The 15,281-nt window shown below is 44.3% G+C and overlaps 1 protein-coding gene across 4 annotated transcripts in view; it reads right to left on the reverse strand.

Annotated features, from left to right (window-relative positions):
• LOC137426779 (protein unc-13 homolog D) overlaps positions 1-15,281 on the reverse strand; it is a 101,702-nt gene that overhangs the window by 19,111 nt on the left and 67,310 nt on the right. For 2 of the 4 annotated variants that reach the window (XM_078779024.1, XM_068115650.2), the window contains exons 22-28: positions 13,983-14,042; positions 13,611-13,690; positions 13,362-13,470; positions 13,189-13,260; positions 9,804-9,884; positions 6,232-6,349; positions 6,006-6,132 (exon numbers count right to left, since the gene is read on the reverse strand). In XM_078779024.1, coding sequence (XP_078635150.1) covers positions 6,006-6,132; positions 6,232-6,349; positions 9,804-9,884; positions 13,189-13,260; positions 13,362-13,470; positions 13,611-13,690; positions 13,983-14,042 — 647 coding nt within the window. Of the gene's footprint in view, positions 1-5,978; positions 6,133-6,231; positions 6,350-9,803; positions 9,885-13,188; positions 13,261-13,361; positions 13,471-13,610; positions 13,691-13,982; positions 14,043-15,281 lie in introns of all 4 variants that reach the window. The other 2 variants (XM_078779025.1, XR_013623615.1) reach the window with 2 other exon arrangements.

Consider the following 15,281-nt stretch of genomic DNA (forward strand, 5'->3'; position numbering starts at 1 on the left):
CTCCCACACCCCTCCCCTCCGAGACTCTCCCTCGCTCCTCCCCTCCTAGACTCCCCTCTCACCCCTCCTCCTCAAAGCATCCTCCCTGCTTCTTCCTCCTTCCAACTTTCACCTTCATCTCCCCAAACCTTCTCCCTTGCTCTTCCCCCTCCTCAAATAACACCTCACTGTGCCTCACCCAATCTCCATCAAACCTTTTGTCCGCCCCATTCTTCCCTTTCTCCAAGCTATTCTGAAATCTCAGACACACCTTCAACAGCTCTCCCTACCTCTTCCTCCTCTTCCACATCTTACCCTACCCCTCACCCCCCTGTTCTGGACCCGATGCTCCCCCTTCCTCTTCATTAACGGTATGGACCTCAAACATCCGGGGCCTTCGCTCAAACTTGACTGACCTCTCCATACAGGTTGCTTCTGACAAACCAGATGTGATCTGCTTAACAGAAACTTTCCTCCTTCATGATGTCTCTGATGCCTTGGTATCTCTCCCAGGTTACTCCCTCCTCCGGTATGATAGACCTGAGCCTCGTCCTGGAGGTGGGGTTGCTATCTTTATAAAAAACTCTCTTCCACACTCGCCCTCCACTGCCCTCTCTCCACCTCACCCCCAGGAATACCTTTGGCCACGGCTTCCCCTTCGCTCCCACCTTTTGTTCATATGTGTGTTGTACCGTCCACCAATCAGAGATGACTCCATCTACATCTCACTGTCTGATAATATGGACCAACTTCTATCTACCCATCCCAACTCTCTCTTCCTCATATGTGGTGATTTCAATTGTCACCATGCCAGTTGGCTGGGTGTGGGTACCTCTCTCACCAGCCATGGCTCTTCAGCAAAGGACTTCTGCGACTCACTGGGACTGACACAATCTGTCAATTTCCCGACCCGGATCTCAGTCAACGGAGCATCTTCTCTTCTGGATTTGGTTATGACAAACTTCCCTGAAAATGTCTGCTGCTCTTCTTCTGCTCCAATCGGCTCATCTGATCATGTGCTTGTCAAAGTGGTCATCTCTCTGACCATTCTCAGAGAGCCTCCTCAGCGTCGACGAGTCTGGCATTTCACTCAGGCCAACTGGCACGGTCTTCAAGCAGCCATCAATCATCTGGACTGGTCTCCCATCTCTACTGCCTCTGACATCAACTCATCCTGGGAATTCTTTCAAAGTAAATTGCTCTCTCTCATGCACAGATTTATACCATCTCGTCTTTAGTTGTCATACCCTTCCTCCCGTCCATGGTACACGGAATCTTGTGGTGAGGCTGTTGCCCTGAAACAACTTGCTTTCGTCTCCTGGAAAGCAAATCCAACGGAAGGAAATCTCATTTCCTTTCACAAAGCCCGAAACAAGTGTGTGTCCACCCTCAGGAGAGCCAGGAAACAATATCTCACCATTCTCAAGACCGAACTCTCTTATCTGTCTCCCTCTTCCAAATCCTGGTGGCGTCTGGTCAAATCTGTTTCTGGTGTTTGTTCCCCCTCCATCCCCTCCCTCACCTCAAACGGCTTAACGGCTGACTCCGCATGTGAAAAAGCTGAATGCCTCAACTCTGTGTTTGCCTCTAAATCTTGTGTCCCAAACCCATCCCTCTCTGTACCCACCGTACCCAGTTGTACCCAGCTGCTCCTGGACTCTGTGTCCTTTCCTCCTGACAAGGTGGAAAAGTTTCTGTCAACCCTCGACTCTGATTCTGCAACTGGTCCTGACGGCATCAGCCCACGGGTCCTAAAATCATGTTCTTCTGCTCTTTCACTCCCTCTTTCTGTTCTCTTCACCCTCTCTTTTGCTCAAGGTCATCTGCCATCTGCTTGGAAATCAGCCAACATCACCGCTTTGCACAAAAAAGGTGCAAAAACAGATCCCAGCAACTACAGACCAATCAGCCTTCTCCCAATTATCAGCAAAGTCATGGAATCCATCATTGCTTCAGATATTAAATCTTTCCTCTTCTCCAATGGCTTGATCTCTGGTCATCAATTTGGTTTCAGACCTGGTCACTCTACTCTGGACATGCTGCTTCTGCTTTCTCAACAATGGATGGAGGTCCTCAACGCCAAACAGGAAATTAGAGCTGTCTCCCTTGACATTTCATGTGCCTTCGATACAGTCTGGCACCCTGCTCTGCTCTCCAAACTCTCCTCCTTTGGTATCCATGGAAATCTCCACGCATGGCTGGCGGACTTCCTCTCTGGTCGGAGTCAACGTGTGGCCCTGAATGGGTTTCTCTCATCTCCTCTTCCTGTTCAGGCTGGAGTTCCCCAAGGTAGTGTTCTGGGCCCTGTGCTTTTTCTGGTCTTCATCAATGATCTCTCTGACTCTCTTGAAAATCCTCTCTATCTCTTTGCTGACGACTCTACTCTCTGTCGCTCCATTCCTCATCCCTCAGATCGGCAGTCTGCAGCCTCCTCACTCTCTGCAGACCTGGACAAAATCACAGACTGGTCAAACAAGTGGAACATGTCTTTCAATCCTGACAAATCTCACACTCTTACAATGTCTCTCCGAAAGGACCGACTGGACAACCCTCCCATTTACTTTCTCAACAATCCTCTCCAAGAAGTTCTGTCGCTCAAGCTTTTGGGTCTCACTATCTGCCATGATCTTTCTTGGGAAAACCACATTTCCAAGCTGGCCTCCAAAGCCAGTCGCCGACTGGGCATCCTCCGTCGTGCGAAGTCCTTCCTTGGCACACCTGAGCTCCTCACCACATACAAGGCTTTCATCCGCAGCTCAATGGAATACTGTTCCCCCCTCTGGGCTGGTGCTCCTGCCTCACACCTTGCTCGGCTTCACGCTGTTGAGGCCAAAGCTTTCAGAATCATTGGAATCTCCTGCGATGTAGTCAACGCCGAGGGCCTTTCACTCACTCACCGCAGGCAAGTTGGTGGTCTTTCTGTCTTCTACCGACTCCTCTCCGGCCTTGCTCCCCCAGCTCTCTCTGTGCTCTGTCCCCCCAATATTCCTTCAGGTCGCACAAGATCTGCCTGCAACCCTCTTATGGTTAAACTGCCAAAGTCTAGGCTCTCTGCTCACCTTCACTCTTTCATTCCCCTTTTCTCCCGCCTCTGGAACAAACTCCCCCACTCCCTTCAATCCCACTCCTCCCTCCAGGTCTTTAAAACAGCTGTTCACCACCATCTCTTATCGTCCCCCATCGAAAACCTTGATCTTTTCTACCCCCGGTAATTCAACCCAGAGTCCTTGCAGTGTTCATATGTTTTAATCCTCTCCCACCTCCCCCCAAGTCCTCCTGATGTCCCTGCTCTCAAATGTTGTGTTTGTGTCCTTCCCCCTCTTCCCCCTCTCTTTTGTGTCCTTCCCCCTCTCTCCCCATCTTGTCTGCCGCTCCCCTTGTTTTTTTGTGTTTTGTGTGTCGGTTTGTCTTTTTGTGTGATTAATGTTAGCTCTTTCACGAGCCTCGATCTTGTATACAAAAAAAAAAAAAAAAAAAAAAAAAAAAATGGAAGCCATCTCGATGCTGATTATTATAGCAATACATGCTTACAGGTCATGTTTTTACAGGTTAGAGGTCATGTTTTTACAGGTCATGTTTTTACAGGTTACAGGTCATGTTTTTACAGTTTACAGGTCATGTTTTTACAGGTTACGGGTCATGTTTTTACAGGTTACAGTTCATGTTTTTACAGGTTACGGGTCATGTTTTTACAAGTTACAGGTCATGTTTTTACAGGTTACAGTATGTTTTTACAGGTTACGGGTCATGTTTTGACAGGTTACGGGTCATGTTTTTACAGGTTACGAGTCATGTTTTCACAGGTTACGGGTCATGTTGTTACAGGTTACAGGTCATGTTTTTACAGGTTACAGGTCATGTTTTTACAGGTTACATGTCATGTTTTTACAGGTTACAGGTCATGTTTTTACAGGTTACGGGTCATGTTTTTACAGGTTACGGGTCATGTTTTTACAGGTTACGGGTCATGTTTTTACAGGTTACGGGTCATGTTTTTACAGGTTACGGGTCATGTTTTTACAGGTTACGGGTCATGTTTTTACAGGTGACGGGTCATGTTTTTACATTTTACAGGTCATGTTTTTACAGGTTACGGGTCATGTTTTTACAGGTTACGGGTCATGTTTTTACAGGTTATGGGACATGTTTTTACAGGTTACGGGTCATGTTTTTACAGGTTTCAGGTCATGTTTTTACAGGTTTCGGGTCATGTTTTTACAGGTTACGGGTCAGGTTTTTACAGGTTACGGGTCATGTTTTTACAGGTTACGGATCATGTTTTTACAGGTTACGGGTCATGTTTTTACAGGTTTCGGGTCATGTTTTTACAGGTTACGGGTCATGTTTTTACAGGCTACGGGTCATGTTTTTACAGGTTACGGGTCATGTTTTTACAGGTTACGGGTCATGTTTTTACAGGCTACGGGTCATGTTTTTACAGGTTACGGGTCATGTTTTTACAGGTTACGGGTCATGTTTTTACAGGTTCCAGGTCATGTTTTTACAGGTTACAGGTCATGTTTTTACAGGTTCCAGGTCATGTTTTTACAGGTTACGGATCATGTTTTTGCAGGTTACAGGTCATGTTTTTACAGGTTACAGGTCATCTTTTTGCAGGTTACAGGTCATGTTTTTACAGGTTACAGGTCATGTTTTTACAGGTTACAGGTCATGTTTTTACAGGTTACAGGTCATGTTTTTACAGGTTACAAGTCATGTTTTTATAGGTTACAAGTCATGTTTTTACAGGTTACAAGTCATGTTTTTGGCTGAGGGCATGGCTGTGCTGCTGATGCACGCCCTCTGTAGGTTAGGGCAGGAATTTTGAACATAATTTCGGCCCGATTCCAACCTATTGATGAGCGCAGATTTTGTTGCGTTCAATACACCTTCGTTAGGCATCAAATATGAAGCTTGTGGCCAAGTTTCATCTAAATTGTGTGTTTGGTTCAGGCAATAAGGACTGAAGTGTTTACAGACTCACTGTAATGTAAAGCAGTTCCTGCTTCAGGTGTGTGTTTGGTTCCATGTTTTGTGAAAAGTGTCCTTGTGACTCTATCATGATCGTGTGAGATCTCGCGAGAGCACGCCACGTAGCTATGGCCTGAGGAATAAAGCAGTATGTTACACTCACTGACTTACCTATGGACGCTGCTTGATTGCACAAGCTCACCGGACTAAAGTCCAAGTGAGCTAAAAATGGTTAGTGCTGCTTCCTGAAATGCCACTCAGCATTTAAAGGATAGAGAACAGACAACCATAGGTTGGCAGCCATTGCGTATAGGCTTTTATGAGACGAATGGCCTTCTCCTGCATTAAAGTTCCTTGTAAGGGAACTCGTATTATTACAACAATCAACAACCGCAATAACAAAGTGTGAAAGGCCAGCCAGCCAAGTAATCTCGCAAGATAATTAGATGTCAGGTTCCCAAAGGGATTTTGACTCAAATGGCAAAGTAGTTCCTGTTAGACGTTGTAGAAATCAAACAATGTCCATATAGTCCTAGAAATATCCATGTGTTTTTTTTTTCACCTCTCCCACCCCCCCCCCCCCCCCTTCCCGTGCCTCCTCCCCCCAAGCCCTCTCCCTCCCACAGATCTCCCGATGTCCCTGCTCTCAAATGTTGTACTTGTGTGCTTCCCTCTCTCTCCCCATCTTGTCCCCCCCACCCCCTCCCTTTATCTTGTTCTATGTGTCAGTTTGTCTTTTTGTGATTAATGTTCGCTCTTACACGAACCTCGATGTTGTATACAAATTTTTTTTTTTTATCCTCCTGTTTGCCAGTAATCAGGCCAGAGCCTCTCATAAACCAATTTGACATTCAAGTCCTCAAATATCCGACCTACTTGGAGTTGGATCGCTTGATATATCCATGGCCTATAAGGGAATCTAATCTTGATAAGATGAATGAGTATGTTTACACTTTTAAATATCTTTCAACAAAGTATCTACCAATACCCCCCTCTCTGAGGTTCATGTACAGATGGAAAACAGTAACCTGCATCAAGAAGGACATCCAGCTTACAGCTCAAGTTTCTCGTCGATTACAACGCTGGAATCCAAATTAATCGGCTTGCTTTGGTGTCGCCTACTTTCAGAAAACAGGAATAAAGGCCAGAGTTGAAGCTGGATGTACAGGTATCTTGCATCATCTGTGGAGCACATATTCCACATCATGTGAGCGGTGCATCCAGTGAAACGACAGGTGCAAATAGTTGGGATGACAAGTGTGAGTGAAAAGTGCTCGAGACCTTGCGCTGGTGTCACTGACAATTTGGAGAGGTTCAGAAGCTCAAGGGACAATGTTTCAACACTTGCAGAGAATGAAACCTTCACAGTAAGGATGCCAAGGTCAGCATTTTTGTCCACCTGTAAACAACAACCATGATTAATCACAATGGGTGAAAAGGGATGTCGGTTTCTAAACTTCAAGATACAGATACCTGGTGATATTTGCTTCATCGTTTAACCAGAAGGGAAGGAAGGATAACACTCTGACAAAATTGGAGAACACACGGACATGGCAGTCACAACATATTAATTTTGAAGAAATTTGGTTATCCCGTTCACCTGCAGAGCAGGAGAGGGGCTTTGCAACTACGTGTGTGTGCGTCTGTCCAGGAAAAAAAACGTTTTTTTTTTAACCATTTGAACTTTTGCCATCAACTTTTCAACAATCCCTTATTATGAGAATATGAAGACGTCTAATTAATAATTGAGTCAAACGGCAAAGACACAGTGATTATAAATAAGCCTTATCAGTCCGTCCGCCACTGCTGGCGCAAGTCGGGTTTAAAAACAAAACAAAAAAACTTTCGAGTTTCTAATTATTTCTTTACCATTGAGCTTCAGTGCAGTGTTTGTCCAGGAGTTTGTTCTGTTAGCAAGCTGCTTGCCAAGCCAGCCATTCCATATCAACCGCTTTGCAAGCCGCTCGGCAAATGGAGCAATTGTTTGAGAGAGGTGTGTTCAAGATCGAGGCTCGTGTAAGAGCTAACATTATAACCACCTTTAGAGGCCATTTTTCCCCGCAAGCGGGGGTTGGCCTTTTTCGGGAACCGTGGTTGTTGTTGTTTTTCGGTCCCCTTTTTGAAGCAATGTTTTACGGCCGGATGCCCTTCCTGACGCCAACCCTTTTTGCCGCCTTTAACGACAAACAGGGAATTACCAGTGAACTGGTCCTCAATTAGCCGACCTCTGAAGGATGACAGGCTGAGTCAACCCCCCTGGCATTAATTCAGCGATCGACCAGGATTCGAACCCAGGATCCTAGGATCCTAAGCTGACACCCTAGCCGCTAGCCCAACACCAGGGATCATTAATGTTAATTAAGAGCTAACATTAATCACATAAAAACAAACTGACACATAAAACATGATAAAGGGAGCAGGAGACAAGATGGGGAGAGAGAGGGAAGCACACAAGTACAACAGTAGAGAACAGGGACATCGGGAGATCTGTGGGAGGGAGAAGGCTTGGGGGGAGGAGGCATGGGAAGGGGGGGGGGGGGGGATTGTGGGGTGCATGGGAAGGGGGAGGGGGCTGGGAGAGGTAAAAAAAACAAAACATGGACACTGCTTCGTTACGTTACAGGTGGTGCTTCGTTATGTTAGCAAAAATGGCTGCCGTAGTCTGATTCAAAACGATACTACAGCCAATGAAATGTTGAGGAGCATACCTCTTATGTATGTAAACGCTACTCATAATCTATACCATAACAAGGAGCTGATACTCCAGATCCCCCCACGTTTTAGGTGGTATGGGGAATAGATCTGTGTAATATGAAAGCTAAATCTTGAACGGTGTTTGAAATATCGTGTACACAAGCCAAGTTACCGAGATGGTTGCCATGGCAACCCAATTCAGCCATTCTCCGCCGTGATCTAATCACGAAGCAATAGTGTCATGAGGAATAGATATCTGCAATATGAAAGCTAAATGTTCAACGATTTTTGATAATATCCCGTACACAAGCAAATACATGGACGGATGATCGGTTGGACGGAGCCCTTTTGAATGTTCCCGCCCCTCTGACATTGTGGGAGGGGCAGGGACAAAAAGAAAGGCACAGTGAAGTGGTATGTAGCTGCCCAGCCAACAAAGTGGGGTGAGTGGGGTGTGGGGGAAATCTGCTCTGTGTATTTTATTACAAACACAGATGACTTCCTGCATTAAGGTTCTAACCCTCATCTTGCTGGGTCAGCTCCAGGGCTTTGTGCTGAAGGACTCCACCATTGCCTTTCTTTGCCTGCTAGGCAGCTTACCAGTTAGTGACGCCTTAATTTGTGAAAACATCAATTTCCACTCTCATAAGGCTTATTATACCAGTGGTTCCCAAACTTTTTTGTCCACGACCCAAAATTTGAAAATCACATTCGCCTCGCAATCCAAATGGGGTACGTCGGTAACAAATTGTCGGAGAAAACGCTTTCAACGTGAAAAAACCCCCAACAAACCCTTTGTAAGTTTGGGTCGTGACTCGGGGTTTGGTAACCCCTGACCTATACTGAGTTAGTGAAAACAGCAAAGTGTAACTAAAGAAAACGGGCACCTTTAAGTGAATAAGCACCAACTCTTCATTAATTAAATCAAATGTATCGAATGGAGCCCTTGTTCATAATTGAAGACCCGAGTGGAAGAAGTACTCGAGTCACAAAATAACTCTATGTAAAATTATTACAGACATGCATTGTTACCATACTGCAGATGGACTTCCTGGTTGTAACTCACTTTTCCCAAGAATGTGACTTCAGTACTTTTTCCACTCAGGTATTCAATTGCTCTTCACAGTTTTGGCACCATGCTCTTAAAGCCAAACAATCATTTAGGGGTGGTTTAATCATTTGGGGTGTGTTTAAGGGCACAGCACACATACACTACATGGCCAAAAGTATGCGGACACCCCTTCTAATTAGTGGATTTGGCTATTTCAGCCACACCCATTGCTGACAGGTATATATAATCGAGCATAAAGCCATGCAATCTCCATAGACAAACATTGGCAGTAGAACGGGCCATACTGAAGAGCTCAGTGACTTTCAACGTGGCACCGTCATAGCAGACAATTGTGTGCTTCCAACTTTGTGATAACAGTTTGGGGAAGGCCCTTTCCTGTTTCAGCATGACAATGGCCCCATACACAAAGCGAAGTCCATACAGAAATGGTTTGTCGAGATCGGTGTGGAAGAACTTGACTGGCCTGCACAGTGCCCTGACCTCAACCCCATCGAACACCTCTGGGATGAATTGGAATGCCGACTGTGAGTCAGGCCTAATCGCCCAACATCAGTGCCTGACCTCACTAATGCTCTTGTGGCTGAATGGAAGCAAATCCCCGCAGCAATGTTACAACATCGAGTGGGAAGCCTTCCCAGAAGAGTGGAGGCTGTTATAGCAGCAAAGGGGAGACCAACTCCATATTAATGCCCATGATTTTGGAATGAGACGTTTGATGTTTGGGTGTCTACATACTTTTGGTAATGTAGTGTACTATTGTAGATTAATCAAATGTTATGATCAGTGGTTTTGGGTTTAGAAAATGTATGGCTGTAGGAATGAGATGGGGAAATTTGAACCCCAGATGGATAAAATTCATTTGTCAAATTCATTCATTACTTTGGCCCATTGCCTATGTCGGATGTAAACGCATTAAGGCATGATTAGGGACAAAATACTTGATCTGATGGAAATACGAGTTAAGCAAGATACACAAGACACGGACGGACAACCTGAAAACATTAACCCTCTACAACTTCGTCGACGGACGCATAAAAACAAGACATTTCATTTTAAGAACAACGAAGTACAAAAGAGTGAATCAAACCATGTCAGCTTTCTCTTCTAAGTAGGTCTGCATCAGGTTCCTTGTAGAGCACCGAAGCAGTCTCGTCTTCCTGGCCACCATCTGATGGAGCGAGTAATACATTTGTCTGAAATGCATTCATTTTGTATGTGGCTGTGGTTGCATCATTGTTTTGAGCATGGCTGTGCCGCTCATGCAGTGCCCGCTGTAGGTTAGAGAAGGATTTGGAATTTGTTCTGGGTGTCTGTGATAATTCCCTGACTCTTTGCATATTCCACCATGGGATCTTTAATGTCCATCAACCAATGCTGGCAGACAGGACACTTCGTTTAACGTCCATCCGGAGGACAGCACACACACTGATGAATCACCCTACCTGTGAAACACCAGGATGGCAGTTTAGAGCTGGGTTGGGATTGATGCAAAGAGCTTTCTGAAATAAAAGGGTTGATGAAACAATTGGCCTCTTCCTATATTTATTTGTCTCACAAATAAATAATTAAACAACTAGTGGCATGCATGTGATTTCCTTCAACTGTTCTATCTGTCTGCCAATGCAGACTCACCTTCACAATAACTATCAGAGTACCCACCCTCTACAGGTGGGTCGAGTTTGTGCATTAGTTGCTGAAAAAAGTGCAGCCTGTGTTTTGCAAGAAGACGATAGATGTTTGCGTTGTGTGTACCTAAAAGGTTCTAGATGGTCTAAAGGTCTAAAGGGTACATTCCAATGGTTGAAATGGTCTAATGTCTCAAGCCTGTAAAAAGGTCTATATAGTTTAAAGGTCGAAATGGTCCAAGCTAACATATCTGAAAGGTGTAAGGGGTCAAAATGGTGTTAAGGTCTAAGGGGTCTAAAGAGAGTCAAGGGACTTAAGGGCTGCAAAGGTCTTGAAGGTCTGTGATGTCTAGGTCAAAAGGCTGAAGGGGTCAAAAGTGTCTCAAAGATAATCGGGGTATATAGGGGTCTTAAAGATCTCAGGGGGTATTGAGTTATCTTGGGGGGTCTAAAGGATCTTAGGGGTCTTAAAGTTCTAAACGAAATGGTCTTCAGGTATTAAGGGGTCTTCAGAGTTTCAAGGAGTCTAAAGGTATGGGGGGGTCGGAAACTCACATGCACGGACACACGCACGGCTCCTTTTATATACAAAAGAACAGTTTTCCATTCTAAGTACTATTAGACTATGGGCCAGATACCGAAACCCTCCCCCTCTTGGGATTTTCAGGAACCAATATTTATAGACACCCTATTGGACATGTAATTTCAATATCCGCTTGTCTGGAAAACAAAATTGCTGGATTAAAAAAATACACCATATGAAATACGGACAATTTACGTCACAAAAATACTGAAGGAAAAATGAAAGTGGGTGATGAATGATATTCATTTTAAACCACATGTGTTACGATGCCCAAAATAAGAAACAGCATCAAAATCTAATATTTGGTCACATATTTATATGGCCAAAATTTACTATCGATTTGAAATTGCAGCCATTACTTTTATATATTCCTCCTTCAAAATGTTGTTCTGCAACAGAGTGAACAACAACTTGAGCGAATGTAACTTTATAATTTCTTCAATTTTTGAAATTCTTTAAGGGCTGTTTCCTTGAGTACGTTCACCTCTACATGAACTTCTCGATATGCAAACGCCATTGTCGGCCAGGAAAGCCCAAGATTTCAGATAGATGCAGCAAATATTGTAAACAGACATATCCTTTGTCCTGGATTATAAGGCTGGACTTTCAATCAAAAACGTCAGTCTAATCATGTGATTCAAATATGATATCTGTCAAGTCCACAAGTTTGGGGATTTCCTCATCCTCGCATGGGTTCTGTCTGGTTCCTCCATTAATACTTCCACAAGCTCTTGTGGAATGAGAGAACCCTCCATCCACTTGAACTCCAGTTTTCCATCTGCTATGTCCTAGCCATGTCGATCCGGTCGAGGGATGTTTGGGACTGCCTGATCTGTCTGATATCAGATAAGAGCTTGGTAATGTGCTCTCTTCACATGAATCCTCAGGGAATCTCTGCAGGGTGGAAGAAGGCTCATGTCTACTCCGTTGTAGCTTGACGGCAGCATTCCTGGTTTGGCACTGAACCGTTCCATACATTTTTCATGCCGCAACGTGTTGATGTTATTCGTGTCTGAGCCTCTGTATAGGAGTCATGTGAAATGTTCCAGCCTCTCAAATATTGAATTCTCCATTTGAGCTGATCTTCCAAGTGCTAGGAAAATGTCAAGGAAGTCTTGACGTTGCTTGAAGGTCTTTAGTGACGTTAGTTTTCCCTTCCGTACAAAGGCGCTGTTGGTATCGCAGTCACCAAAGGCATGTACTACAGGGAGTGCCAAGCACATCTCCGCTCCCACGTCTTTGATAACACATTGCACATCCATAAGATGCCTCTTGTTCCCAACTCCAGTGTCAAGTATAATTTTCTGTTCGAGTTCCTCTGTGAAACAGAGTAGAAGTATGAAGATATCTGTGTCTGGCAATGTCACAATTATAGTGGAATCATGTGGGGAATGGGTGGCAATATGTAGACAATGATCTTTGTTTCTGCTTCTTCCTGTGCACAATTTAGATTTTCAACCTCCTCTGACATTGACCATCGGTACTTGTCAGACAGACGCACTTCTTCTCACAGACAAACAGAACCTTCTTGCCAAGAAGTTTTCTGGCATACTTGTCCATCTTCCACTCATCTAGTAGGAAACTGGTGAAGCACTGCTTGTTTTGATCATTTGACAGGAATGTCTTCCAATCTCTTGGGACCTTTGTCAGGAGATCAAGTGTTTTTTTGAAGAACCCTTTCTTGCTCTCTCTCAATAACATTGATTGACAAACGGATGTAGGAGTCTGTCACAGAGTCAACACGCTGTGCGTTATGGAGCTGTTCAAACACACTCTGCGAGCTCTCCAAATGTGCTCCGTAGGGCCACCTGTGCATACAGCAGAGCATTGCCATCAATGATGAGGCTTGTTGGGCCTTGAGTGGGTCTTCGTGTTGTGTGTGAATCAGCTTACTAGAAATGCATCAACTTGGACTTGTCTGTCTGCTCATGGACTCCATCAGCAGTAGCCCAGTGCCCAAAGCACAGGGCCCAATGGGGAGCTCAGAACCCTCTCCATACTGATGTTATGTTCCAGGGCAAGGAGAACAAGCTGACCAAAATACGTCTCTGAGCTGTGATTTGCTTTGACTTCTTAGATTTTCTTGTGACTTTTACTGATTGACGATATTTCAGAATGTCTTGAGATTAAGCTGTGCCATCACTAGTCATTGGTGTAAAATATTTCAATGCAATTAATTTTTACAGTTTAGGTACATTCACTGAAGGAAAACAAACAAAATAAATCAAGAAAATCCAACCTCAAAGGGATGAAGAAAGAAGTACCTTGTATTTGTTCAAGTGCATCACGTCCTCCGATAGGTTATTGCCCTCAAAGCAGAACACCTCTTCCAGGTCCTGTATCAAAGTCACACATTCAGTTCTGGTGATGAGAAAAATCGATTGGGTGATGTACTTTGTTGCATTGAAACTCCCTAAGCTGTTATCTCACATCATACCTTGAGACCGAGGTGAAGCTTTGTATGGTAATCCCTGGGCTTCTGTTGTCCATTTTCCGCCAAAACATCAATCTCTTCAAGAAGATTCAACCACATGACGGGCAAGAACCTGTAGATAGGTCACAAGAGGGTGAGCACACACAAGCACCTGTGGCATAGGTATGTGCAGGTGAAGGAATTTTTTTTTTGTATGAGCACTGCAATGGTGATGTAAAACATGTTGTACAGCACATCTCGCTCTCACCCTACTTTTTAAAAATCTCCTCGGGCAGCCACTGGTGAAAGAGAGATAGATGCTTTTCCATAGTCATGGCGAGGGCATTAGGTACCTACAAGTAAAAACACATCCAGGTGGAGGTACAGGTAGAGATATTGTGCACAAAGTATCACAGAACTGTATTTAAAAAAAAAAAAATCCAAACATGGGCCTCTTTGTGTTGATGTATTTACATCCATTTACCTCCCTACATCCACCATTTACCATACATGTCTGCCTGCAAGATATTTCCTTCTTTTCTACCAAACATCCTTCCTCTTCATCCATATTTTCTGCACCATACCATTTTACTCCCCAATAGCAGAGATATCATTAACACACAATGTTATAAAAGTAATCCGTACATCTTCTCCAGGTGAGCTTGTGTTGGTAGGGTCTGGGTTGATATTCAAATCAGAAGTTATCTGTGAAAATGAAGAATACAACATGATTAACAAGTAAACAGGGAATATTAATATTGTCGTGTGGAAGCTACCCATCATGCAGCGCATGCCTGGAAAACATACATGCCGAAGCCTTGTCCCGAAAGATGGCCGAGCTGAAGGTCAATTAAATCGATCACTCGCCCGAACGGAGTGGCGAGCGACCCCTTTTCTATGCGTGCACTAATCCCATGCCAGTTCTCAGCATGAGGTTTAACTCAATGTAGTGCAACTATCGGGGACGCCTCTTCGTGGTGGTTGTACCCGCCAACGCAATGTCGGGGGCCAATCTTTCCCATTATTCCCTGCTACGTGGATTTGTCAATCCTCTGGCAACATGCATCATGGTCAGGGTGCCGATCGGACCCCATGGACCAGCCCTTTCCCTTATTTATTTATTTCTCTCTACGTGTATATTATATATATATCTCTATCTCTATCTCTATCTCTATCTCTATCTCTCTCTCTCTCTCTCTCTCTCTCTCTCTCTCTCTCTCTCTCTCTCCTAACTCTGTTGTGGCTACGTGAAGGCATCCTGGATGTGGGGGATCTCTGGGTCAGTTTTGGGAGATCGATCGGCTGTCTTCGTGCCCTGGGCTTGGTCGAAAAAACTCCCAGGGGCTATACAACAACAACAACTCAATGAAATCTCCCAGGGATAACCAATTGTGTCGAAATGAGTGACGGAGGTGGAGGACAGAGCAGGCACATACAGTCTTATGAAATAATATATTTCTAAAATGAGAAGTGTGTGTGTCCATCAGGCTTTATTCTAAAAGGTTCCTGCAGCCACGGAGTAATGACTCGACCGATAGTCTAACAACGGCATAGCTGGGCTTGTTTGATATTTTAGTTGAAGAAGATGATATGACCTGGGTGGGAATACCAGCTAGCAAATCAAGCCAGTATAAATTTTTTTGACTTCAGACATGGACAGCAGATTCGTGAAAGACTTCGGTAAAAAACGGCGAATGGCAAACGATAAACCAATAAATTCCACATTCCTGTGCCACCTCCAGTCAAACGTCAGGCATTGACAGCACGCTCTCTATATTTTCATTCCAAACGGCATAATTCATCATTCCAATCACAAATTAATATTATAATGTTAATATATCAAAATATAATGATAAATCACGATTGTATTGAGATATTATCAAACCAGCGAACCGTCATCATCTGTTCACTTCCGGATTTGGGAGTAAAGTCCGTGTTGATTAC

This window comes from Myxine glutinosa, chromosome 5 (genome assembly GCF_964187855.1).
Source record: "Myxine glutinosa chromosome 5, kmMyxGlut1.1, whole genome shotgun sequence".
Taxonomy (NCBI): Eukaryota; Metazoa; Chordata; class Myxini; order Myxiniformes; family Myxinidae; genus Myxine; species Myxine glutinosa.